This window comes from Panicum virgatum, chromosome 1K (genome assembly GCF_016808335.1).
Source record: "Panicum virgatum strain AP13 chromosome 1K, P.virgatum_v5, whole genome shotgun sequence".
NCBI lineage: Eukaryota > Viridiplantae > Streptophyta > Magnoliopsida > Poales > Poaceae > Panicum > Panicum virgatum.
The window spans coordinates 39764230-39790368 of NC_053136.1; the positions used below are offsets into that span (position 1 = coordinate 39764230).

The following is a 26139-nucleotide window of genomic DNA, read 5'->3' on the forward strand; positions in this document are numbered from 1 at the left end:
ATATTTACTGAAAATCACTAATCAAATCTGAACTTAGAAAACTCTCCAGTAAAGTACATTCACACCTGAAATTTTCCATACAGACCAATTAGATTTCCACCAGACCTAAAATTTTCCAACGGCCCTACCATCTTCCATGCCTCCACACCGAAGCTTGCGAGCCCCTTGAGATTGTTTACCAGAACATGACCCTCCGTGGCACTAATGTGCATGCAAGAACCAACAAATTAAGGACATCATACATATTAACTGGCCGTGTATCAAAAACACAATCAAAATCCAAAACTAACCAAGAGCAAAGAATTCCACACAATAGATAATCTAGTATAGCGGTACGGTGTGTCATCAATCTAAAACCAGATTCACCGATAAGGAAGTAGTAAAAGCTTGCCATCACTATGTATTCTAGATACTTCTTCCTCAACCATTTACCCCTTGAAACATCCTTGAACTGCATGATGTCCAGCTAATTCATTAAATGAATTTGTAAATAAAATAATATCAACACTAGAGTGAGATATGGGCCATGTTTGGTTTGTGCTATGCTAGAACTGTAGCAACTTTGACCATTAATTAGAGGTATTAAATAAAGTCAGTTTGCAAAACTAACTCCACAACCTCTGCTCTAGGAATCATGAAGAATATAATGAGGCATTTGACCGTGCGATTAGAGGATGGTTACTGTAGCATCACTGTAGCCAACCATTGATTAATTACCGTCATTAGATTCGTCGTAAAAAGTTACACTCATTTCTAAAAAAGTTTTGCAAATAAATTTCATTTAGTACTTCATGTATGCAAAAGAAATTTGTGCTAGGAACTAGCACATACAAACCAAACGGGGCCATGATTCTTGCCGATTCAGCATATTGTGAATCGGCCCAGCCCACATAGCAAAATGGGCTGTTTGTAAGGGTCCAAGGGCCTAAGTGTAAATTTTGTACTCTCCAGTGGATCAAAGGCAAATTACCACCTCCCTCCCCTCCCCTATATATATGGATGACCCAAAGGGTCAAGGGGGCTCTCTCTCTTGAGCTTTCATCACTTGCTCCTGTTTGCGTGTCTTCGGTACTCTCTCTGCTGCATGGTGAAATTTCTTCCTAACAAATCCCTCCACAAACAAAAGCATATTGTGAATCTCTCCACAAACAAAAGCATTTCAGGCAGCATATGTGTAATGGAAATTTAATTTAATCCCTAGTTAGATTTTATGCTTAAACCTCATAGGAGTTCCTGTTCATATCTTTTCTTAGCCTTTGTTTGGATGATAGGGATTATAATCCCCTTGGGATTGGTAGCGAGATCGAACTAGAACCCTTTACTGTTTAAAAGGAACATTCAATTCCATGGTAAGCCAGAAGATATTCAATTGAGAGAACCTTAGTGGAAATGTTATTGTAAATGAAACTTTGCGATTTATTTGCCTAACTGTTCGCTTACACCGTGTGACCAGCGGCCCCCCCCCCCCCCCCCCTGTTTCTTCTTCGTGCTCGCCATGCATGCGCGCTTGGCACACGCCGTCCACACGCTGCCATGCCCGTCCGTGCGTCATTCAGGGTTGATCGCTGGCCACTCCCTTGACGAGTCGACGTCGCCGCCGAAAACTCCGGCGGCGCTCGCCGCAGGAGCAACGGGGGAATTGAACCTCGTCGATCGATCCGGCACAAGTGTACCCAGTCTCCCGTACCTTGGGGATCACGCTGCTCGCAACCCTTGCAAGAAATGCACGAAGGCTGTGCTAGCTCTTTCACGGTCAGATTAGTACGTTGTGGTATGCTTTCATGCCTGGCTCCCGAGCTGATGAGCTAGTTCGATCGCCTACACTGCTGGTCGTAGGTTGCCGCATTGCGACGCAACAGCACATGTTCACGAGCTAGCGGGGCCACAGGATGGCGCGACGATTTCATGAAACACACGCGCATTAATTCACTTGTGAGTTGAGACGACTAAAAGAAAAAAAAGAGAGTTGTAATAGGGGTGGTGTGGTGGTTCCTCTATGAGAGCGAGCCCATGCCCCAACGGTTTTCGGAACCGATGGAACTAGGCCTAATAGATGAAGCCCAACACCCCGACCGATCCAAGTCCAACAGGATACTTGTAGCAGATGGATGGAGGGCAGGGTTTTTGGCAAGGGCGCAAACCCTAACCCTTATTTTGCAAGCAAACCCGTCAAGATTGCGCTCGGAGCGCCGCCCGGCCCGGGTGCACAATGTAGCCACCCGACGCTACGCCTGCTAATGGGGTTGAACCCACTCCAAATCCGCCCCTACCCATATTAAATCCGCCCCTACCCATATTTCAATAGCCCTAACTACCACCCGCCCCGACCCACCCCGTCGGCCCAATGCCCCAACCCGCCCCAACCCGAAGTCACGATGAAAGATAATATGCGACTTACGTGCCGATCTACTATCATAGCGCCCCAACCCGTCCCAACCCGTCTATGTCGTCAACCCAACCCGCCCCAACCCATCCCAACCCGTCTATGTCGTCAACCCAACCCGCCCCAACCCATTTCATAGTGTCACCCGTTTCCACCCATCTAATAGTACCCCATTAGCAGGAGTACCCGACGCTCTTCTTCTCCACGCATGTGTTGCGCAAGGAAGAGAGCGCCGCGCGCGCATGGACAGTCTACCCGCACCCTAAAGCTCAAACCCGCAAAAGAAAACCCCCACGCAGTCCCGCTTTCAACTCTTTGCCCTCCGAGACTGGAGTAACAAGCGCACGCCACGGCGCCCGGCGATTTCCTTGTGCCAGGATCCTTATGCCGGCCTCGTCATGGCTGAGATGACCGTTTGGTACAAACGAAACCTTAGGTTCTTAACACAAATATTGGAAAGCTTATACTATTAAACACACGGACTGAAACAATATATTAATTGTCGATCGTGCATCTCTCGGTCTCTCTAGCTCCATGTTGCTTGCTCCGCGGCCTGGATGTTCATGGGCTTAATTGTTCGGGGCCCCACAACCATGCTGCAAGCGATGATGCCCTAGAATATTATAGCAAAACGTTGCAAGTCCAAATGTCCAATCCGATGATTTAAAGGTGACCACGACCACAACTACACAATGCCTTTCGCAACTAAACTAGGCTGGGTTTAGTTCGCGAAAAAGTTTGGATTGTGGTATTATAGCACATTTCGTTGTTATTTGACAAATAATGTCCAATCATAGATTAATTAGATTTAAAAGATTCATCTCGTGCTAATCAGTTAGACTGTGTAATTAGTTATTTTTTTCAAGTGCATTTAATGCTCCATGCATATGTCCAAAAATTTAATGTGACAGGTACTGTAGAAATTTTTTTGAAAACTAAACCGGGCCTAGGCCGTGTTGCTTACCGAGAACATGGTTGCCACCGCGTCCCATTTCTTTGCCCTCCCAAGCTGGAGTCTCGAGCGCACGCCACCGCGCCCGGCAAGTCGGTCGACAGGGAGCGTTGCTTTGTGCGGTCTCCAAACAGTTTGGAATATCGGACGGCATTTATCATACAGCGTTGCCTTTTAATTAGATCGACAAACATGCAATGCAAGCGCGCTAGCTTATTAAGCAAGGACATGAAACAAAATGCGCGGGGACGGCGGAGAAGAGCACGCAGTCGCGCGCGCATGCAGGGACAATAAACTTTGTGCCTAATAAGCACGTCACTCGTTTCCGTGACGAGTACAATCTTCAATTCTTGATTCGGCGTAGTTGATTAAAACTAGCGACTTCATTCTTCTCATACTAAAAATCCCTGGCGTTCCTCACCGGCTGAACACATTAGGTGTTCCGTGTTTGGAAAGGCTTCTCCTTAAAATTGACTTTTCTCTAAACTAGGTACATGCCCGTGCATTGCTATGGACGATAAAAATATTTGCAACAATACATAGATCATAGGCAATAAAAAATATTACAAGTCTATTGATATCAACATGTAAGCAAATTAATCAACAATGCCAAAATACATACAATTAAGTGTATATTCTGAAAGGAGTGGCCTGACCTTGCTGGACCTTAATTATTCAGCTGCCCTCTATGTGACAGCGTAAAAGTTCAGAATACATTCCTTTGTCCATACAGATCAGGTATGATCTCTTAGCAAGAGAGCATACATAGCTGCCTGAGAGGAGTCAGACCACCAGGCTGATGCTGCTGCTGAAGAAAAAGTAATCCATCCGTTTAAGTAATCCATTTAAGATGGATTGCTTGCATCCATTTAAGTAATCCAAAGCAGCTGTCTTTTTTTTTCTCGGACATGCAAGAGAGCTATGTATCAATATATTAAGAAGTTAAAAGGTGGGAAACTGCTCTAGTGCATCCATTTAAATGGAAAAAAGACCAAACCAACTAGACCAAAAAAAAACTATGCAACTAGTGGCACTAGAGCGAGGTGGGAAACTCCTCGAGCCCCAGCAAGAGACCACTGCTGCAAGTCCTCATTAATGGCAGCGGTAACACTAGGCAGATTAGGAAGGATCCCATCAAAAACATAATGGTTGCGATGTTTCCAAATGAACCAGGCTTCTAGAATAATGATGGAATTTAACCCCTTTCGGACCTGTCCATCCACTCTCCCACTTGCTTTAGCCCACCATTCGTCGAAAGGCAGATCCTCCATTTGTGGAGTTAGAATCTGCAGGCGGACCTTCTGCAAAATGCCGAACCAGACCTATCTTAAGACACATCAAACCAGTATATGATCAATCATCTCTTCAAAAACTTAGGAGTATGAATGTTCAAATGATTGGTGTTTTTCTAGGAGCCGCCCATCAAAATTATTCTACTATCGAGCAACACGTTGCAACTTCGTTATGCACCTTTTACTTCAAAAAACTGCATGCCACTGCTGATTGTTTCTTTTCAACTTCAGAACTCCTAAACCTAGGAATACATGTTGCAAGATCCAAGAAGAGTAAACTGTAAGTGAAATTCCAATAGTGACCCCCTTTGCCATGCTTTAGTCAGGGTTGATGCCCAAGTACCCGACATTCTAATCCAACAAAATTAAGAGGCATCTGACGATGGGCTCATGAGCCATGATAGAGCTAATCCAACCAGAAATAATTTACACAAGGAAAAAAGACACAGGGACTCATACATTACACTGGTGCCGTGGCTGAGCAAATTAGATGCAGCCATTTTTTGCTGGAATCAGTGAAAAGAAAGAATGAAAAATGCAGAGTTAAACCTAGTTCTACTCTCAGAACTCCAGGAAGATCAAAATGAAGACCAGTGCTTTTCGCCAGCTTCATTTTCATTGCCGGTGCAGATACTCGGATCACACAAAGAAGTAATTGTTAGTGCCAGCATCCCTATGTAAAATTTGTCACTGCAGCAAGACCTTGTATGTACAGAAAACCTGGGAAGAACAATATGGCTGTTGTTACACGGGGACATATAGTTGAGCAAAAGCACATCCAAGTATGAGAGTAAATCAGGAGAACCTGTTCTAAATATCAGAAGTCACCCCTAGCCAGATGAAGGACCTGGGGTACCATTTGACTGTTGAGATGTCTCTGTCAGCTTCTGGCCACGAGGTCGCTTCTTTTTTCCATTTGCTGAAGTATCTTGCACAGTTCCATTCGGTTTCTGTGGTACCTAGACATACCACCGTGCAATTGCATGCCATCAATTCATGTGAAAACTGTCCTGGCAAGATGCACGCAAGAACTCACAAACAAACATAAACTCAAACCTGGAACATCTGCTGGTACATCACTGGCATCAACACGCCATTTCCAAAAGCACGCGGGTCAACACCACTCTGAAATTTTCAAACAGCAACAGTCAGCAGTACACTCCTATTGAATGGAATTTGCCTCAAAGTAAAAATTGAGAAAGAAAAAATATTCAAATTCAATAACTCCTACTGGCAAATAAGTAGTATGATTTATTTTTGTTTAAAAAATCAAATATTTTACTAACTATAAATAAAAACAAATAACCACTTCTTATTGCAAATTATTCCTGATACTGATGAGAGCAGATTTAAAAATTGAAGCCTCAGATGCTAATGCAAGTCACCAAATATATTAGAAATTTGGTTTCTAGTGCCTCTGGGATTTCATCAAAGATATGAGTCAGAAGATATAGCCATCTATTTAGGGGTGGTAATGGGCTATGGCCCTAGTGGCCTCTTCAGTCTTCACAGCCCAACAAAGTCCTTAAATTATTTAGCTCAAAATTGTATAAGATTAGGGCCCGGCCCTTAGATTTTCTAGTTCAAAATCTTGGGCCCTTTACCACCCCTACATCTATTATTTCATTATTTGACATACCGGTACCATATACACAATGCTTGGCCGAATTGCTGCTTGATTGGCTACAAATTGCTGGACATTAGCTGGCACTGCAATGTAGCCAGCAGGAACTATTCCTCTTTCCGCTCCTCCCTGGGGTGGAAATAGCAATCAATCAATATCCTTAGTGCTATATGTGTCAACTAAGGACACAGAATTAGCTAATGCTTAGCACAATTTACCTTTTGGATCTGTGATGCTTGCATGACTGCAGGAGTCTGCATGTTGCAAAAAAGATTCATTACATAGTACCCATTTAAGCAAATCATGTCCACCATTGATACTAATTTCCATAAAGCTTACAAACAAACATGTGTATTACCTCTGGTGCTTTGGGGCCAACATTTCCATTGTTAGTAGCTGCATCCACCACATTTTGACCAGTCACTGTATTTGGCTTATTTACTTTAGGAACACGAGACTTGATCCTTGGTTGTGTATCATCATGTGTATTGCTATTTAGCAGAAATTTCTCCATCTCCCTTACCAACCTCAAAGCAAGGCGATATTTATCTGATAGGACTGCAGAGTCAACAAGTTGCAGGCATCTCATTGACAAATAGTCATATCGATCCACACGGTTGTTGGGGACAAGGTCACTTGGAGGGCGTCCCATCATGTGCAACTGCCTAAAATCCTTTTTCCACCTATCAAGAATATATTGTGGTGGAATTTCACGAACCAGTTGAAACTTGAGCATTGAGAGACTATGCCGGCATAGGATCCCACTGAATTGGAAACCTCCACAGATACATGCTATATCCTTTTCGTCGGCATTGTAAGTCACTGCAAAAATCTTACTCATAGTCCTTCTACCATCTTCAAGGAAAATACACTCCTTGACATTGAACGTGGAGACAGGACCATCAACCGCAATTAACGATACGTGGCAATACATTATGGCTTCAATCTCATCCTGGAACTTCTTGAACATATTATGGGTGTATACCTTTGAGAGCTGCTCTTCCATATAGAATTTTGATACTGGTGGACGTTGCTTATGAAATGTCTCAAAATCTGCTTGGGCCTCCTTCCCATATTTGCTCTGCAAAGCCATCTCGTACTTGCCAAGAAATTGCTTCAAGGTAGTTTTTAAATCCACATATCCATCAAAAAAAGGAGTGATAGTTTCATTTCTTTGTGTAACAGACATTCCTGCCCAGAATGTATCTTTAATGAAGACAGGAACCCAAGAAGCTCGACATTCATAAAGTGATCTTAACCAGTCATTGCCCTGAAGCCCATTAAATGAAATTAAAGTATTCCATTCTCCTTCAAACTCATCTATGGTTAAAGAATCAAAGACAGCCTTATGCATTGCCTTGTTAATAGCTCTGTACTCTGACAGCCCACCTAACCGCTCTGCAGCCTTCCTCATTATCTGAAACAAGCACATTCTATGACGGACTCCAGGAATAACCTCAGATACAGCACTTTGGATGCCCCTACAATAGTCAGTGACAATGGCCTTTGGAAGATTGCCAGACATGCAGGCTATCCAAGCCTTAAGTAGCCATGAATAGGTTTCTGCTGTTTCATCAGAAAGCAGGGCACACCCCATCAAGACAGATTGGCCATGATGATTCACCCCAATGAATGTTGCAAGAGGCATTTCATGTTTACTAACCACATAGGAAGTATCAAGTGTGATAACATCACAATAGTACTCATACATGGCTCTTGACCGTGCATCTGCCCAGAAAACATTCCTGATACAGCCTTCATCATCCAAGTCGATGACATTGAAAAAATTAGCATTTTTGGCCTGCATCCGGGTGAAGAAAATTCGAAGGGCCTCCGAATCTCCAGGTTGGAGCTTCAAACGACCCCTCTCCACAAAACTGTGGTGCTTGCTCTCACCAAACAAAAGCTCCTCAAGTTCCCCCAACTTATTCATGGGCATCTTACTTGGCTCTTCAACAGGCATAGCCCCAGGGCCACCCATACGTAACCGCCTCTTTGCAGGGCCAGAGAGCTGCTTATAAGAGTTCAAGAATCTTGCCATTGCTGGGCTCACTGGATGATTGTGATCAAGGATCACCAACTCTACATGCAACAATTTGTCTCCCCACAACTTCACTCGAATCTTGGCTGGGCAGTTAGTGGTCGATGAGGCCCGTTTCCGGAACTTTGGCTCATAACGCGGCCGCCCTCCTTTGCAGCACATAAGCTCGAGATATAAGCAGGTTCCTTCTTGTGAAAATGAGGACCTCCTTACTGAGACACCAAAGCCAACACGACGAGCATACTTGCGGTAAAATCGGTTGACTTCTGTGTGATTATTGAACACCATACCAACTTCTGGAACACCAATATCCTCCCCATCGGACTCCTCCATTCTGCGATCGTGAAACAAAAACCTTTATCACGACACCACTCATATTGCAACCAACTGGAATTTGAAGTTTCCTCCAGCTGATAGAATTGAAGTCAACTTGAGAGCAACCTTTTGAAATCATAGTAATGGCATAAGAGATTTTGAGCATATAACAGGGGCGGACCCAGGAACATGGGTGTACAAGTGTACACCCGATAGTTCTTGCAAACGGAATCGAAGTTAGTAGGTAATATATTGCAACTGGATTCAGATCCGAATACAAATAGTTTTGTTAGGGTTTGGAGTGCTCCGTCTCGCACAGCAGAAGGAAAGAGAAGGGGCGGGCATACCTGGAGGATGCGCTCATCGCCAGCAAAGGGCTGGGCGAAGATAGGATAAATGGAGCCGCCGCTCGCCCAGTCGTCGCCGCCGCCGCCGCCGCCGGGGAAGGTAGAGCAAGGGATGAGAGAGTGCGAGAGAAGGGAAAGCTTTAAGAAACAGAGGGAGGAGATGAACGAGGCCCTGAGCGGCTGCGCCCAGAGCGGGAGCCGGGAGGGGCTGTCACTGAGCCGAGCTCGAGCGAGCCTGCCACCTAGCTGGAGCCGAGGTTGATTTTTTTTTGGGATGAAATGCCGAGGTTGATATATAAAAAAATCGAACATCAAGAAGAACAAGAGCTGCGTATCTTTGTATTAAAAGGAAAAAGAGTTTGTCCAAATTACAGAGTCAAGCTCCTCCCCTTGGACCGGTGAAAGGGCTGCAGAAGCATGCTAGAGCTGTTAAAAAAGAAGACACTAAGACCTGACCATCTCACACTTATCAAATCAAAGGCTGTATGTACTCATGTACTCTATTTCCACTCTCGAAAGAAATATTTTGTTCTGATTATTGAGATTCTTTTCTCTATACTTTTTTCTCCCGCACTCATCATACTCTATATTCCCGTCATTAATATTTTCTGCTTAAATTTACTCTACACACCCCTTCCATAGCGGCTAACGAATGGGACCCACCCAACCTTATCTCCAACCCCATCCACTCCTCTCTCTCTCCCTTTCCTCTCCTCCCCTACTTCTCCTCCGCTGGTGAGCCGCCCGGCCTTCTTCTTTGGCGGTGGGCCGGAGCGCGGCAGGCTACGAGACGGCGCCACCACGCCTGCTCCCTCCGCTGGCGAGCCACGGGCGCACCGTCCCCTCCGTGACGTGCGGGACGCCACACTTGCACGCAACACGTGGCGCCCAGTAGAGCACGGCGTCCCAGACGACCGCCACGGGGCCTTTGTGGGCGCGGAGGATGGCCGCGAGTGTCGGTGCTAGCGTGGCCTCTGCGGCTGAGAAAAAGGTCAGTGCGGAGGAGGTCTCGTCGTTCAGGAGGTGGGAGAAGTTCTCGTGCCTGCCCGGGCGGCTGCAAGTGGCGAATGGCCTCGACGGTGCCGAGCACCGAACCGTGGGGCTCCTCGCGGCCTCCGCAGTGGCCTTCTGGCCGGTGGTGGAGGGGCAGTGTGCCGCGGCCTAGCCCTGATGATGGAGGAGTAGAAGTCCCGCCGTGGTGCACCCCACGCCACATGGTCCTATAGAGGAGGAACAGGGAGTTTGCTAGATTTGGAGGAACGGCGACGGTCCGGTTGGATAGCGTGCGGCTTCCAGCACCCCGTTGCGGCATCATTTACGCTATATGTGTCCTCTAGTAAGCGGTTGTGTTTGCCGGTGCGGATAGTCTAAGCCCCCTTTTGGCAAGGCTCAAGGGGCGGCTTCAAAACCGGCTACTACTGGAGCCCTCCCAAATGGGATGCCTGCTTCTGCTCCGGCGATGAAGCCCCACACTTTGCGCTCTCTAGACGGTTTGGTGGAGAAGCCACAAAATATGGTTCGGCGCGGCTCCTCCCTCATTCCTGCCTCCTTTGCCCCAACAGTAGAGCGTTGGTTAGGGTGGAGGCGGCCGTCCAACTCCAAGGGTTGGGGCTGGCGAGGACGAAGTGGCGGATGTCGGCGGGCGAGAGGCCGAGCTAGTGCAGATAGAAATCAAACCTAGCGCCAATGATGGACGAGGCGAAGATGACGGGGAAGGTGCTGACGAGGCGCGCGACAAAGACATGCCGAGGCCGCACGAGTGGCGCAGGAAGTGGACGAGGGCGAGGAGCGCGCAGCCGATTAGTGGCAAGAGGGAGGGCGAGGAGCGCACGGCCGACCGCCGTCGGCGGGCGTCCGGAGCATGAGGGAGCCCAGTGCGGGAGGAAGGGCGATGGAGATTGGGACAAGGATGAGATATAATGTGAAGAAACAAATATGAAGGAATAAATAGAAGAAGTGAAGAAAAAATAAGGAAAGAAATAGAAAGAATTAAAAAAAATAGATAGATAAGGGTAGGATGGTCATTTGATCTTTTTTATACATATTTAATAATTGGGAGGAGCTATTTTACCTTATTTTTCAAAATGGCTTCAGCTCCACCAGAGAAGCTGCTCCATAGGAGAGCCGGAGCCGAAGCCCTACCAAATAGACCCTAAGCTTGTTAGGGCCTGTTTGAAATGGAGTATTTTCATAGAAAAACTAAATAAATAATTTCTTAGGAAAATTTTCAGGTTCAGGTGTTTGGAACGAAGGAAAATCGATTTTCATCCCTAAGGAAAGGCTTCTGTTCCTTCACAAAACATAGGGAAAAAACATTCAACGGAATCCAAATGAAAAATTATTACGACATTTCATCGAGATGGCCATACTGGAGAGTAGGTCTAACTATGTTATTGTGCTTCATGTTTTGTTATCGATGAATCCGTGCGTTGAGACTGAAGTCTCGTCAATTTGATTAGTAACACGTGAGAGTTTTAGAAACAAGAATAATTAGAAGGGGGATGAGAAGGGATGTGATTATTATGGGAGAAAGAGAGGAAGAAACAAGGAGGAGATTTGAGAAAGGAATATATAAGAATTATTCTCATGTCTTAGCATGTAAACCTAGTTTAATTAGAGTGAACTGCTGGAATCATGTTTAATTAGCATTTGCGAAGGTTTCATATTTTCCTATGAATCCAAACGAATCCAAACGACCTAAACTTTTCATTTCCGTGTTTTCAAATTCTGTTGTTTTCCACGTTTTACTCCATATGATTTCTGCATTTTTCCTCGTTCCTATGTTGCATTCCTACATTCCAAACATGCCCTTAACTTTTGTAAAGACCACAATAGAGTGACTTCACGACAGCAATATTAATTATAGATAAGGAGATACACTTATAAGACTAGTTTCAGTATAAATTTTATGGCATTAAATGTTATACCACATCAACAAATTTGTTGACATGGTAGGATCACTATGAGAAGAGAAAAGGCAGAGTTTCATGGATGTGAGAGAAGTTTCGTCCTCATAACACTCATCTGGTTCGGTTACCAAGTTCATAATTTTGGTAATAGTGCAATGAAATGATGCACTGAGATTGGCTTCAAAGATAATTTTGATTCGATAAATAAATAAATGCAAGGAGAAGCATATTTGATTATTTAGCTTTAATTTATTCTCTCTATTTTCTTTTGATAGTCTTATCTCCAAAATTGAATTATTCTGTTTTGATAGTCGCATACAAGTTGACATCTTGAGAATAGTATGGATGGTCGTTCGATTCCGTGCAACGCGATTCCCTTGAAAAAAAATCAGTGTATGTATATGATAACATCGAAAAAGAGGAGTTGTGATTAATGAAATTACAAGCAAGGTTCTTCGTCTTGATCTGCATACCAAGATGAAATTGAACTATCAAAATAGAATAGAGGAAGTATTATTTTGTACCTATTTCAGCTTGTGCAACACAGTAGCTCGCTACCTAATGCAAGACTCGCCTCCAGCTATATTATTTTAACTTCGATGGTTGGAAATTTAATTAATAGAGGTAGCAGGGTGCATGCACATACCACGCAAAACTGAAATACTCGAGCTTCATTGAATACCTCAATCTCGGATCCTGGAGCTACAGGTTAGGTCGAAGCTTCGCTTGATTCTAAGTATAGCACTTAGTTTCAATTGAATTTTTAGCAAGTTGTGTTAAGCTTTTCTGCTAACCCTACATAGGGATAAGGGTGAATCGTGAATACTCAGCAGGTCAGTAGGTATAAATCAGCAGATCATCAAACCATAGTGTTCTAGATGAACAATATATGAACATGGGTAGGGATGACCTGGATTTAGTTGCAATTTTTAGAAAATTGAAGGATTTTTTTGCTGTTCTGTTAATACTGGAACCATGATCGTTTTGCATGGTTTCCTTTGTTGCCTGATGTGAAATGGTAACTGATACGATGACACAAGCGTAGATTTTTCCCATCAAGGTGAAGGTTGCTGTCACGCGATGACGCGAATCCTTTTGTTAATATGGATGCATCACCAAGGCATCAGTTGTGAAAACTAATGTTTTCACACGCAAAAAAAAAAAAACAACTCTAACAAGAAACTGCTAGTTCATTGCGTCTTTGGAAACCCTTGAAAGGAAAACAGGAGATTGCCCCCCCCAAAAAAAAATGTGGATGCAGACCATTGCATGGTCTTTGGAGGATGCACAATTTATCTCAGATATTTCTCCGGTGACACTGCTACTTGGCTCTTCATGGAATTGAAGCTGCATGTGGATGGTGCTAGACTAGCCGGCGGTGAGCTCAGAGATGTCCCTACTAACTACCGTAGAAACAATGCCAGGCACTAGTCCTCTTGCCCTTTCATCTCGTTTGAAGGAGCACCTGGTGTTCACGTTTGTTGGCGAAGTTGACTGTGAGATGGAATTGTCTCCGCTGTTCCTTTCACGCTTGCTGTAGCCTGTATACTTTTCCCCAATATTCAGAACAGGTCAGGAAGTCAATGACATGCCTCGCCATTTCATTGAAAGATACATGTCAGCATGTCTAGCTTGTGGTACTCATGCTTAACTGCGTATCACATTTTTTTTAATATCGTAACATCGTTTTTTTAAGCCTGGATATTTATTTTTCTTTACTACGTTAAATAAAAAGATTAAAAATGTGCATAAATAAATTTAGAAACAAAAGGGCGGAGTCCGGTAGGCTCATAGTCTACATATTGAGCGAGAAATGAACCACCAATTGAGTGAAACAAATGGTTTTGAGTTGATCCACTTGCATCCTTTGTGCAAAAGCTTTTCTTGTTCTTGGTAATTTGCATTGCATCGCATATCCAAACCACATCACCAGAGCCAGAGAAACTTATCGTAAGTTCGTAACAAAATTACTTTATATCTTCACGCACACGACGAAAAACAAAACGTACACCAAAGTAGTTGCGCTGCGCCGTGTAAATCCATCCATCCATGGATGCAGCGCCGACGACCGTCACACCAGCATTTTTTAAGCGCCGGCCACCGTGCTGTCTCCGTGACACAGAGGAATCCAGCTTAAGACCGGCCGCCGGAAATTCAGAGCTCAGCACGCCGGCGACGACATGGCGCTGCGCACGGGCGCCCCCTACTTGTTCTTCTTGCGGTTCTCGATGACGAAGAAGAAGGCGAGCGCGGCGACGGAGAAGGCCGAGAACACGCCGGCGGCGACCTTGATGGAGGCGTGGATGCCGGTGATGCCGGCGACGTCGAAGGCGGTGGCGGGGCCGGTCTGGCCGTAGGCCACCTGCGTGCCCGACGCGTCGAGCGCGTAGGCGCGCACGTAGTAGGAGGCCGTGGGGATGTCGCGGGCGACGGTGTACTCGAAGCTGCCGCGGCTGCCGGCGGCGTAGGCCTGTTCGGTGACCTTGAACTGGCACGCCTTGTCCTTCTTGAGGTCGTCGTTGGACTTGCGCCACCCGCGGTCCTTCTGGCTCACCGGCGCGTAGCACAGCTTCACCATGACGCTCTTGTAGGCGGCGTCGGCGCCGGCGGGCTCCGTCGTGTTCAGAGACCACGTCACCGTCAGCTTGTCCACGCCGGAGTGCAGAACTGCTCAGCATAGCAAATGGATTTCGTGATGAGTACAGTGTACAAGAAAGATCTCAACGGTTGAAAATAACACAAATTAAAGCTATGCTCAGTTAAACATTGCACTAGCACATGAAATTGCCACTTAAATCAAACTGTCAAAGAAAAAGGAATTTACTTTTTGACCTTTGAGCACGAGGGGAAATCGATGGATAAAAGGCTTCCTATCCTACTGTGTTGGCTGTCCTATATAGCTTCTAAAATGTTTCTCTCTTTCTGTTGTTTCTCTTTGGACGCATTGTAAGCAACAAAATAACATAGTTCAGCTGTCTAAGCAGAGATGGATAAAACGAACACCTAGAACATATTCTCCGAGTTTGTGCTCTGATGTTTCTTCCAAAAAAAAAAGAGTTTGTGTTCTGAGTCTGATGTCATTTAAATTATCCGAGGAATAAACAATTAGGACTTACCAAGAGACCATTCAAGCCAGCTACAACTCCTCACCCGCATTTCTACAAGTTATATTCCATTTCATACTCCACTAATATTTCGCTCATGTGATGGTATAAAATTATGATCATAAGTAAGTATCTGTTTAATTCAGAGATAACATCGGTTTGGTGTCAAAGATTAAAATTCTAGAGTAATTACTGGTCACATGCTTTTCCATAAAACAAGCTTTGTGACTATGACCATGTGTATTGGATGACAGAGGTTAAGGGCAGAACTAAAATCAAGCAGCTATTATCGACTATGAACTGGAATGGAATGGAAGTATGAAACACTGAAGTCTGAAGAGAAAGCTGCGACGGCCATACGGCGCAGGCGCAGGCGCAGCAGATGGACGCGCACCTTGGCCGGGCTTGGCGGAGGTGGTGACGGCGAGCGCCTTGGGCAGCGTGGAGAGGAGCACCCCCGCGGCGGCCGGCGCCGGCAGGCAGGCGCCGAGAAGCACCGCCGCAAGCAACGGGAACGCCACGGCCCCTTGTCGCCGAGCCATCGCTGCTCCTGATCGACACCGGAGGGAGCCGGCCGGCCTCTTCCCCTCTCGCTATCCGACTCGTGTACGCGGTGGCCGGAGACGGAGGCGAGGAATCTGAAGCGCTGCTCGGGTTGGGTTGGGATGGAGGAGTACGGACAGGCCGAGAGCGAATTTATAGGCACGCTGGGCGAGGAGTTGACCTCGCTCGCGCGCGGCCCTGTCGGCGTGGAGCCGGATCAATCGTCGAGCCTGTAAACAAGTCGCTAATCATGCGATCAAAAAGTCAGATCTTGACGAGAGCAGGGGAGCAGCTGGTAGCTCTGTAATCTAATCTCTCCGGTCACTTGGCGGGGCTGATGACTTGCTCTACAGGGGCCCCAAAGGTCTCCGGCCGGGTGGGATGCGGCGGCCGCCATCGATCCGACCGTGCTTGCAGACCAGCCGCCAAACGACCCGGCCGGGACGAACGGGCGAGGCTCTTCTCTGCCCCCGCGCTACGGCAGGGCAACGGCAATAATTCAGCGCAGCGCACCAGCGGGTTCGCCTCCGGCGTCGGCGTCGCATGGCGTGGCGAGGCGGCGTCCGGCGGCGCGGCGACCGGGTGGTCGAGTTCTTGGATGGCGTGGCTGCAGGCCAGGCCGACCAGGCCGGCTCGACGAAATTGAACAGAATTTGGCTGCATCTATCGACCGGTTGGGAAGAGCCGTTAGCGACAGCATGGCGTCACGTTGCTTGACATGGTACAAAACCCGCGCCGACTGAAAGAGAATCGAGATCGATGTGTAGGGGGCCTAGGGGCCGGGTCATGCGACTCTTAGCGCGGATCAAGGGTTGCAACAAGTGCAAGTTTCTCAAAAACAGGGTTGCAACCCTGATCGACTCGCCTCGTATCAGCACGGAATAAGAATTGGCGACAATGCGCACGGAGGGGTTAAGCAAAAGGGTAAACCGTAAACAGGAGGATGGCACAGAATTATTGAGAGGGATAGCATATTCAGCTCAGCTAGCTAACACAGAGGGGTTTGATAAAAGAGTACTTTCTCTGTTTCAAATTATAATTCATTGAACTTTTTTAACTTCAAGTTTAATCACTTGTCTTATTCAATGTAAACATAGTCTAATTTAAATCATTTTTGAAGAACTTTTATTAATAAAAGAAATCACAACAAAATAAGTGATATTTTCCATAAATTTTTAAATAAGACAAATGATCAAACTTAGAGTAAAAAAATCAAACGAATTATAATTTGAAACGAAGAGAGTAAATAGGAGGGTGGCACAGAATTATTGATGGGATCATGCGTTCAGTTCAGGTCAACTTCCATTCCCAGGATAACTGATTAAGAATCGGGGCACGTATCTTTTTTTTAAAAAAAAACACGGCCGTAGCTCTGCCTTTTTTTTTTGCGAATACTACCTATCAATTAAGTAGAAAAAAAGAGTGTTAAGAATTACAAGTAGTTCACGACATGTTGCAACTCAAGGCTCGAGCTAGTGAAAAGCCTCTAGAAAAGGAGTAAAGAATCCGAGCACTTGTAATTTTGATTGATTTTTTATTCCACTTCTTTACAGCAAGTGTTTCTTACATAGTGATATATCTATTCGAAGTGGATTCACCAAAGGGCATTGCACCGTCCATGTGTTAGAGCCAGATAAAAGAAGAACGTCAGTCCAAAAGGAGTTACGCAACAACTATTGGGTGCAGACCATCACGTCAGTTAACATGTCACAACACCCGGACAAAAGTGCAAGCCATCGGCATTGAGTTCGATGAAAAAAATGAGTAAAATGCACCGCCAGCTCTTGACCTTAATTAGTTTGGAATGTCACACCGATTCATACCAAAACACACATTCACCTCCTCAAACTTTCTAATTGTTTCATGCGAGATCCAAATCACAGTAATTTGTATTAAATTATAAGACATAGACAGTATATTGATGGACCTAACTTATAAGGCTCACATGTCAGGTCCACCAATGTACTATCTATATCTTCTCTCTCCTCACTTCGGTCTTCTCCTTCCTCTCCCTCAAAAAAGGTCTATGGTTTCTTTGCCACTGCGGGTGAGCTCCAACCCTCCTCCCTTTGGGCGAGTGAGAGCCGCTGCCGTGGGCATGCTCTGCCTGCTGCTCCGCCTGCTGCTCCGCCCTTGACGGGTGAGTGGAAGCCGGTGCGGGCATGGGAATGCTGTCAGTGCACCCGCGAGGTGAGCTCCACCCCCAATGAGCGAGCGGGAACCGCCGCGCAAGTGCTCTGTCGGCCGCTCAGCATCCGCGGATGTGCGGGAACCGCTACGGGTGACTGCCCCCGCGGAATGGGTGGGAGCTGCTGAGCGCCGCGGGTGAGCTCCGTTGGTGAGGGAAATGAGAGAGAGAACGCGGAGGGGAGAAGAAAGACCGGGCTGACATATGGATCCCACATGTTAGGTCCACGTTATCGCCTAATCAACCTACTATGAGACATGTTTAATAGAAAATATAGTGATTTGGACCTAGAACAAAACAATTAGCAAATTTAGGGAGGTGAATGTGCATTTTGAAAGTTTAGAAACTGGCATGACACTCCGAGCTCAAAAAAAAAAGGTCGGGAGGGTGCTTCCCGTACACATCCAATTGGTGGTGGTGAGAAATTGGCAAAACCTAGGGTACTCGATGTAGGCGATCCACACTCACCGCTACTGATTGTAGCTTGGGAGATTTAGAATGCAACATCTGAATTTTCGAGAACACACTCTCGATGATAGAAGCTCTGATGGTGAAGAATTTTTTTGTTTGTTGAGATTCTGATGGTGAAGAACTGAAGATGAAGGAAAAGGCAATAGCCTAGCGTTTGGCCGGGGCAAAGCCGTTTACATCGTACAACTAAGCTGGCGCTTTTCTGTTTTTACCCTTTTTCTATTGCTTGTACAGTTTTTATCCCCTGCCGGCCGCTTTTAAAAAGTAGTATAAAATTTTACCATTTAATTTGCTGCGGTTGTTGCGAGCAATGGAAAGGCAGGAAACAAGATCATCTCAGCGCTGGCAATTACACCTGCAATTTTAGAGTACCATCTCTTTTTTTTATGCCACAACCCTTCAAGTACAAGATGTAGTATCTGAACTCACGCACAAAACTCACACACGCTATGCGTAAGCTAGATCGGAAACTTCACGTGGCTGAGAGGTATCCGAAGTCAACACCAGATTTCGAACATGACGAGCACGTCACCCTGACTATTGACTATTGTGGCACATCCACACGTGAGGCAGCACCTGCAGAGAAGAAAATGGGAAAACCCCCAGTGGGAATCATGGGCTGAGCTATGCGTAAGCTAGACAGGAAACTTCACGTGGCTGAGAGGTATTCGAAGTCAACACCAGATTTCGAACATGACGAGCACGTCACCCTGACTATTGTGGAAACTTCACGTGGCTGAGATGGTTAGACAGGAAACTTCACGTGGCTGAGAGGTATTCGAAGTCAACACCAGATTTCGAACATGACGAGCACGTCACCCTGACTATTGTGGAAACTTCACGTGGCTGAGATGGTGGCACATCCACGCGTGAGGCAGCACCTGCAGAGAAAAAAATGGGAAAAACCCCGGTGGGAATCACGGGCTGAGCGAGCTCGAACCCACGACTGGCGACTCCACCACCCGGAGCACATGCCAAACGAGCAACGGCTCGTTGCCCACCGTGCCATCTCTGTTATACACCGAACAAGCTCGCCAAGACCAGCCGCAAATTAAAGAACTCAACGCGCGATAACACACAAGCATTGCATGGACGCCACACACACCACGCCTCTACTACTTGTTCTTCTTGCGGTTCTCGATGACGAAGAAGAAGGCGAGCGCGGCGACGGAGAAGGCCGAGAACACGCCGGCGGCGACCTTGATGGATGCGTGGATGCCCGTGATGCCGGCGACGTCGAAGGCGGTGGCGGGGCCGGTCTGACCGTAGGCCACCTGCGTGCCCGACGCGTCGAGCGCGTAGGCGCGCACGTAGTAGGAGGCCGTGGGGATGTCGCGGGCGACAGTGTACTCGAAGCTGCCGCGGGCGCCGGCGGCGTAGGCCTGCTCGGTGACCATGAACTGGCACGCCTTGTCCTTCTTGAGGTCGTCGTTGGACTTGCGCCACCCGCGGTCCTTCTGGCTCACCGGCGCGTAGCACAGCTTCACCGTGACACTCTTGTAGGCGGCGTCGGCGCCGGCGGGCTCCGTCGCGTTCAGGGACCACGTCACCGTCAGCTTGTCCACGCCGGAGTGCAGAACTGCGCATGATGGCCATGGATTTCTTTGTGAATATAACAAAAATTGCTAAGTATCAAAAAATTCAAATATCTTACTATTACTAATTGGAGGCTCCTTTCGAAGTTTTCAGATGAAGCCACTTAGGATCCTAGGTGAACAGTCTAAAAAAATAGAGAAATTTTATAAATTCTCACAAAAATCAAAAACATCTGGCCATCAATTCAGCAACTCTAATCATAATAGCCATTGGATCTGTTATTTTTTTCTAATAAATTACCCACATTTGCTATTATGAAAGTAGACTAAAGTAACCCCCTAAATATGTATCTAAATTACCCACCTCTGCCATTATAGTAAATAATCTAAAGTAACGCACTAATCTTCATGTAAATTACCCACTTACGCCATTATAAAATAATATCAAATAATCCCCTAAATTTTTATATATATCCAATGATAACATAATAAAAGTTAAAATAAACAAAAAATCTAAATCTAAATTATATTATTATAATATAATCTTAAAGTGTATCAAAATAAAATTATAAATTACTATTTCTGTCATTACTAATATATTATTTATGTTATTGTTTATATAAAAATACTAACCATAATGTGTGTGTCACTGTATATTCATGTATAAGAGAAGATATAATAATACCAATTTTCGTGTTGTTTAAATAGCTCAAACAAAGTATTTAATTAAATATATATCAAACATATATGAATGTGTGATGCAAAGTGAGAAAAAATTATTAACTAAATCTATCACATTTATTACAATTATATAATGATAAATATATATTTTTACAGTATTGAATTAAAATATTTAATTAGTTAAAGAGACCGTGAAATAGATAATTATTAGATATATCTAACTAACCCATGCAGGAGTGCGGGTTGATAGACTAATGTACAGAAGGTGAGATGCTACTGATATGTGGATAGTACTCGTTCCGGTCCAAAAAACAGGAAGTTTCAGATGAGCAAATCAGCTCATTTTAATTTTCTACTGCAGTTGCTTGTCTGAACATTAATTAAGTATTCTTGACTGGAGGCAGTACATTAGAATGGCCCCATTTTCCCGCAAAGGACGGTGTCTGTATATCAAACTGTCAAAGGAAGAGAGATTTTACATTTTGGCCTTTGAGAAATTAAATAATTGGTCAAAGGTTTCTCTATTGTTGACCAAAAGGCTACAGCTTTTTTACTACTGGCCGGCCTAGATATTATAGCTTGCAAAATGTTTCTCTCTTCCTTTTGTTTCTTCTTTGGCTCGCATTTGTAAGCGACAAAAGGAACATAGTTCAGCTGTCTCGGCATCACAGAGAAAGACGAGCACATGGACTGGAAGAACACATATTCTCCGGTTTCCTGAGCGCATCATATCACTTGATTTTCTCATCAAAATATCCAGTAGGAAAAACTCAACTCTATTAGAACTACTGAGGGATTGTTCATGATCTCGTCCTTGTTTAATTTGCGGCAAAGCTAGTTGTTACTTGCTACTAAGATTTTATGCCCTCTGTTACAAAGACCACTAAAAAGTACTAACATGATTAAGTCTCAAGTTAACTGAACACTGCGCGTTGGATGCCATGAATTAATTAACGTCAGAGCCAATAATAAACTGCTACATGTGAAAGGGAGAGGAAAGAAATGCAGCAGCGCAGAGCGTCCCGTGCGACGCGGATGGGGATAGCAGGGGCACACACCTTGGCCGGGCTTGGGTGAGGCGGTGACGGCGAGCGCCTTGGGCAGCGTGGAGAGGAGCACCCCCGCGGCGGCCGGCGCCGGCAGGCTGCAGGCGCCGAGGAGCAGCAGCAGCACCAGCATCGAGACGGCACCGCCTTGCCGAGCCATCGCCATTCTCTGTGATGGGCCGGCCGGGTGTCGATCAACCCGGAGATTGGGTTGCAGGTGGGAGACGAAGGCGCGAGGAACCTGATCTTCTTTATCTGGGCTCTTGGGTCGGGTTGGAGTTGGAGAGCGAGCACGGACGACGGGCCGAGAATATATAGGACCTGTTTGGCCGGGCTTCACCGACTCCGCGCTACAGCTACTGTAGCGCGGAGCCCGTGAAATCACGGTTTTACAGCTCCACCGGCTCCCTCCCTCCTGCAGTTGGCTAGTATGGAGCGGGTTACTGTAGCACGAAGCCGGAGCAGCGGCACGCGGAGCCGTCCCAGGGCCATATAGCCCATAGACAGCGTGGGCGTGCGAGCGGGTGCCTAGTGCAGTTGAGACTTGAGAGTTGACCTTGCGCCCCCACGACGGGAGCAGGGCCGTTGCTAAGCTGAGCACGCTAGCTGGTGATCAAAGTCAGATCTTGACGAGGGCGCAGGGCCAGGCCGGAGGGCAGGTGGCAGAGACCTGTAATCTAGGCCGTGTTTAGATAGAACGTAAAAAAATTTTGCGACGAAATTTTACTAATTTGAAGTACTAAATGAAGTTTATTTACAAAATTTTTTATATAGATGGGTTGTAAATCGCGAGACGAATCTAATGATACTAATTAATTCATGATTAATCCATAATTAGTGGATTGTTACTGTAGCATCACTGTTGCAAATCATGAATTAAATAGGCTCATTAGATTCGTCTCGTGATTTACAGCTCATTCATACAAAAAGTTTTGTAAATAAATTTCATTTAGTACTCCATACATGTATCAAAACATTCGATGTGATGTTTTTTTTTTGCGTTTACGAGTTTACATGTAAAGATCTGTTTCCTAATCCCGAGGATGGATGTGTTTGCTTGTCCCAAAGGGTCCCCGGCCGGCCGGCTGCGATGCGGCGGCAACCGCGCGCGCGATCGGCTCGACGAATCCGCAAAGCAGCAACCCCCGTCGGGTCGCGGGACGCAAGCGAGCGAGCGGACGGGCTCCTCCGCCACCTCTCCGCGACGCGTTGGCTCCATTCCCGGGCCGCGTCCTGTGGCTGTGGCGCCGCCGCGCCGCCGTGCGGGTGCAGCCGGGACGACACGGCAAGCTGCCAAGGGCGACGAAGTGCGCGGCCAACGCGACGAAACGCGGTGTTCCCACGCGCCCGTCCTTATCTGCCCGGCCATCCCCCGGCCCCCAGGGCGTCGCAAGTGTTCCACTTCCACTCCGTTGTCGGCGCTTGCTCTTGCAGCCGCAGCAGCTGTCCGTACAGATCAACTTGGAGCCGACCACGACAAGGGATACGGTTCTTCTTTTCTCCCCACCCATTCTGGCCTGCTTCTTTTTTTTGAACTCCATTCTGACCTGCTTCCTCTGCTTCGTGAGCGGTTGTTGCCTTGTCGGGTTCTTTTGGAAAGAAATTCTGTTCTAGTACTCTCACCAATTCATCACGTTCAACTTGCTTGAATTATTTCAGTTGGTCCAATCTTCCTTCAATAAAGTTTCTTTTTCCTATTTATCTGCTTATTACAAGCTAAATTTAAGCTCCTAGTGATACTCTATGTTAGAAGCGGATTGTTTTTTTTAAAGAGAGCGGAGCTCCGCTTTGTCATTTAAGCTGGGAGAAGGAGCAAGTGCAGAGTTTGAACTAGGGCAAAATTACATAAAACTAGACAAACTCAAACACAAAAGAAAGAGCACTAATCATTAAACGAAGAAAACTCCGAGCTCCCGCAAGCCATTAGAAGCGGATTGTTTTAAGTTCAGTAGTTCGATGGAATAAATCAAGTTTACATTTTGTCAAAAAAATACCAAACAAAGTGGGTTGATGAGGGTAGTAAAATCATTTGTTTTATACGTCGTTGTTGTTGGTACTCGGTAGATAGCGGCAGCATGCCGGCACATTTGACATGGTAAACGAAGACCCCTCAGAACGCAGGAGGTGCACAGGGTCATGTGGCTCTTAGCTTAGATTAAGGGTTACGATGTGCGGCGGCCGTTTGACTTGCCTCTGCCACCACACGCAACAAGAATTAATGACAAGGCGCGCGGCTTATCATGAGAGTGATGACAGGAGGCTCGCCGGAGCGATCCACAATTGGTCAGATCAGACAGACCTGTCTACTGCTCAGGCATTGTAAAAAGGAGGGCACGGGAATTATTAAGCGAATGATGCGGCTGTTTAGGCATTGTTAATCCCGGGAGCCTGCACAGCTGTCGCACTTAACAATTTTCTGAATAGTCGGCAGGTCACGATTAGCGTGGCCATTGATCTGGAAGGTATTTATATAAAGAGTTAAATACACCGGCAACCCTCGAACTTGTCCCTAAATGCCACTTAGATCCACGAACTCGCAAAATCAAAATCTGACACTCTAAACTTGTTAAGTTATGCCACTTAGATCCATACCTCTTGACATGACGCCATGTGGCATGAATATATGCAAAAAAAACCATCCAAAGTTGTTGTCTTCTACCTTCACCCCCTCCATCCCACTCTTTCTCTCTCTCTCCCCATGCCTCCCCTACTTCCTCCGCCAGTGCATGGAGCTCGCCGCCGCCCCCTACCTCCTCGTCTTCCACTGGAGCTCGCGGACGTCGCCCCCCTGAAGCTCGTGGCCGCCGGCCCTAGAGCTTCCGGACTCCATGCTCACTGCCGCCCCCGTAGTTTGCGGCCTTCACGGCACGCCGCCCCTGGCTCGCCGCTCCCTCGGCTCGGTCTCGAGCCGGCGGCACGGCGGAGCAGGGTCCCCCCGTCAGCGTAGCGGGAAGAGCTGGTGGCGGTGGGGCATCCATGGCCGGCTCGGGAGAAGCCGCCGCCCAAGCAGGCCAAGCCGCCTGAGGAGCCAGACGAGGAAAAGATGGCCATGGGCGAGCATGAGGAGGCGCAGGCGGCCGCGGCCGCCACGGAGTCACTGGGAAAGAAGAGGACCACTGCTCCTCCCACACCGGCCTGCTCCTCTGCCCCTCCCTCCCTCCCTCCCTCTCTGGATCCAGGTGTTGGCTGGTTAGTTTATAGGGCATGGCGCGGCGGGATCTTGGGCCTCGACCTCGAGCCCAGCGGGGAGCTCGACTTCGCGCCTCGGCTCTGCTCTGCTCTGTGGCGGTGGCCGAGCGGCGCGGCTGACCCGCGGCGGCACCGATGCGGCGGGGCGGATCGGGAGCGCCATCCCTGGCCCGCGCCGTGCCTCGCTCGACGCCACACACTGCTCACCTCCGGCTATTCCTGGAGCGCGGTGGAGGTGCGCGTCGGCGACCTCCAGGGCGGGCGACTGTGGACACAGGTGTCGTAGTGGCTGCCGGTGGTGAGAGAAAGGTGAAAGAGATGAGGAGGATCTAGATATAGAAGATGATAAAACTCAAAGGCTTTTTTTGCATATATTCACACCCCTTGAAGGGTTATGGACCTAAGTGGTACAACTTAACAACGTTAGAATGTCAGATTTCGATTTTGCGAGTTGATGGACCTAAGTGGCACCTGGAGACAAAGTTTAAGGGCTGCTAGTGTATTTAACACGGGAACATATTTGGTGAAAACTAAATCTTTATGAAAACCCGTGCAAACCACGACAAAAAAGTCATCTAAATTCATGAAAAATAATCACACATGTAGATGATATGATGATATATAATCTTGTAAAATATCTTGTCCAAACTCGACTTCGTTTCTAAGATATAAAAATAACAAATTTCTAACAAATCATCTGGACAACTTGTTGGCTTGAAATTTGTTATTTTCATATCTCACAAACGAAGTCGAGTTTTGACAGGATATTTTACAAGGTTGTGTATCATCATATCATCTACATGTGTGATTTTTTTTGAATTTAGATGACTTTTTTGCCATAGTTTGCACGAGTTTTCACGAAAGCTGTGGTTTCCACCAGATACGTTCCCATTTAACACTTATATAAATTAATTTAAATTAGTATTCGGTTCAACGTTTTGGTATTTGATCCCACATTTTTGTAGCACCAGGTAATTTAGTCTAGATATTTCTAGGTGCTTCCTACCTTGACCACATACAATTCTGTCAGATAGGCGGCTTTTATTTTTTCAATCATTGTAAAAATTCTCATATAGCAAAAGGATCGAGAAATATACCAAATCTTAGAATGGATTTTATTCTTTATTTTTACAAATTTTGCATTAAGTTAATATTTGTATCATTTGTTTGTATTTTTTATCATTCCTATTTCTCTCCTCAATTATCTATTTCCTTTTCCAAAGTTTTAAATGTGTGAGTGGTATAAATAATTAGTACTTGTTGTTTCTTTTTTTCTCTTCTATTTTTTATTCAAGCTTCTTTTCTTTTTATTCCCTATTTATTTCTCTTTTTTATTTTATTTCTTATCACTTTCATTTATTCTTGGTGCGACAACATTTATTCCATGAGATCAAATAATTTTTTATGTGTATTTTTTTCCTAAGTTTCAGTTTTAGATTTTTGTTTTCAAAGATTAAACACTTTATTTTGAGTGTATATATCTATTTTTGTGAGTTCATATACTTTTTTTGTATGTATA

At 46.1% G+C, this 26139-nt stretch overlaps 3 protein-coding genes across 4 annotated transcripts; all 3 read right to left on the reverse strand.

Annotated features, from left to right (window-relative positions):
- Nucleotides 1-4685: 4685 nt before the first annotated feature.
- Nucleotides 4686-9131, reverse strand: LOC120707260 (protein FAR1-RELATED SEQUENCE 6-like). Of its 2 annotated transcripts, none has more exons than XM_039992132.1 (7): nucleotides 8955-9131; nucleotides 6610-8626; nucleotides 6470-6505; nucleotides 6267-6380; nucleotides 5684-5752; nucleotides 5446-5586; nucleotides 4686-5387 (listed from the first exon to the last, which is right to left on the reverse strand). In XM_039992132.1, exons 1-6 carry the CDS (start codon nucleotides 8969-8971, stop codon nucleotides 5458-5460), a joined length of 2382 nt encoding a protein of 793 aa, XP_039848066.1. In that variant the 5' UTR covers nucleotides 8972-9131; the 3' UTR covers nucleotides 4686-5387; nucleotides 5446-5457. The 2 variants fall into 2 exon arrangements, with proteins under 2 accessions (XP_039848066.1, XP_039848059.1); XM_039992125.1 differs by having other exon boundaries at nucleotides 4686-5347; nucleotides 5433-5586; nucleotides 8955-9081.
- A 4574-nt stretch (nucleotides 9132-13705) lies between these two features.
- Nucleotides 13706-16153, reverse strand: LOC120707270 (high-affinity nitrate transporter-activating protein 2.1-like). The gene is made up of 2 exons (XM_039992143.1): nucleotides 15362-16153; nucleotides 13706-14530 (listed from the first exon to the last, which is right to left on the reverse strand). Exons 1-2 carry the CDS (start codon nucleotides 15507-15509, stop codon nucleotides 14067-14069), a joined length of 612 nt encoding a protein of 203 aa, XP_039848077.1. The 5' UTR covers nucleotides 15510-16153; the 3' UTR covers nucleotides 13706-14066.
- A 2761-nt stretch (nucleotides 16154-18914) lies between these two features.
- Nucleotides 18915-21903, reverse strand: LOC120707279 (high-affinity nitrate transporter-activating protein 2.1-like). Its single transcript, XM_039992149.1, has 2 exons — nucleotides 21444-21903; nucleotides 18915-19748 (listed from the first exon to the last, which is right to left on the reverse strand). The coding sequence occupies exons 1-2, from the start codon at nucleotides 21595-21597 to the stop codon at nucleotides 19285-19287; spliced, it is 618 nt and encodes a 205-aa protein (XP_039848083.1). The 5' UTR covers nucleotides 21598-21903; the 3' UTR covers nucleotides 18915-19284.
- Between the last annotated feature and the right edge of the window lie 4236 nt (nucleotides 21904-26139).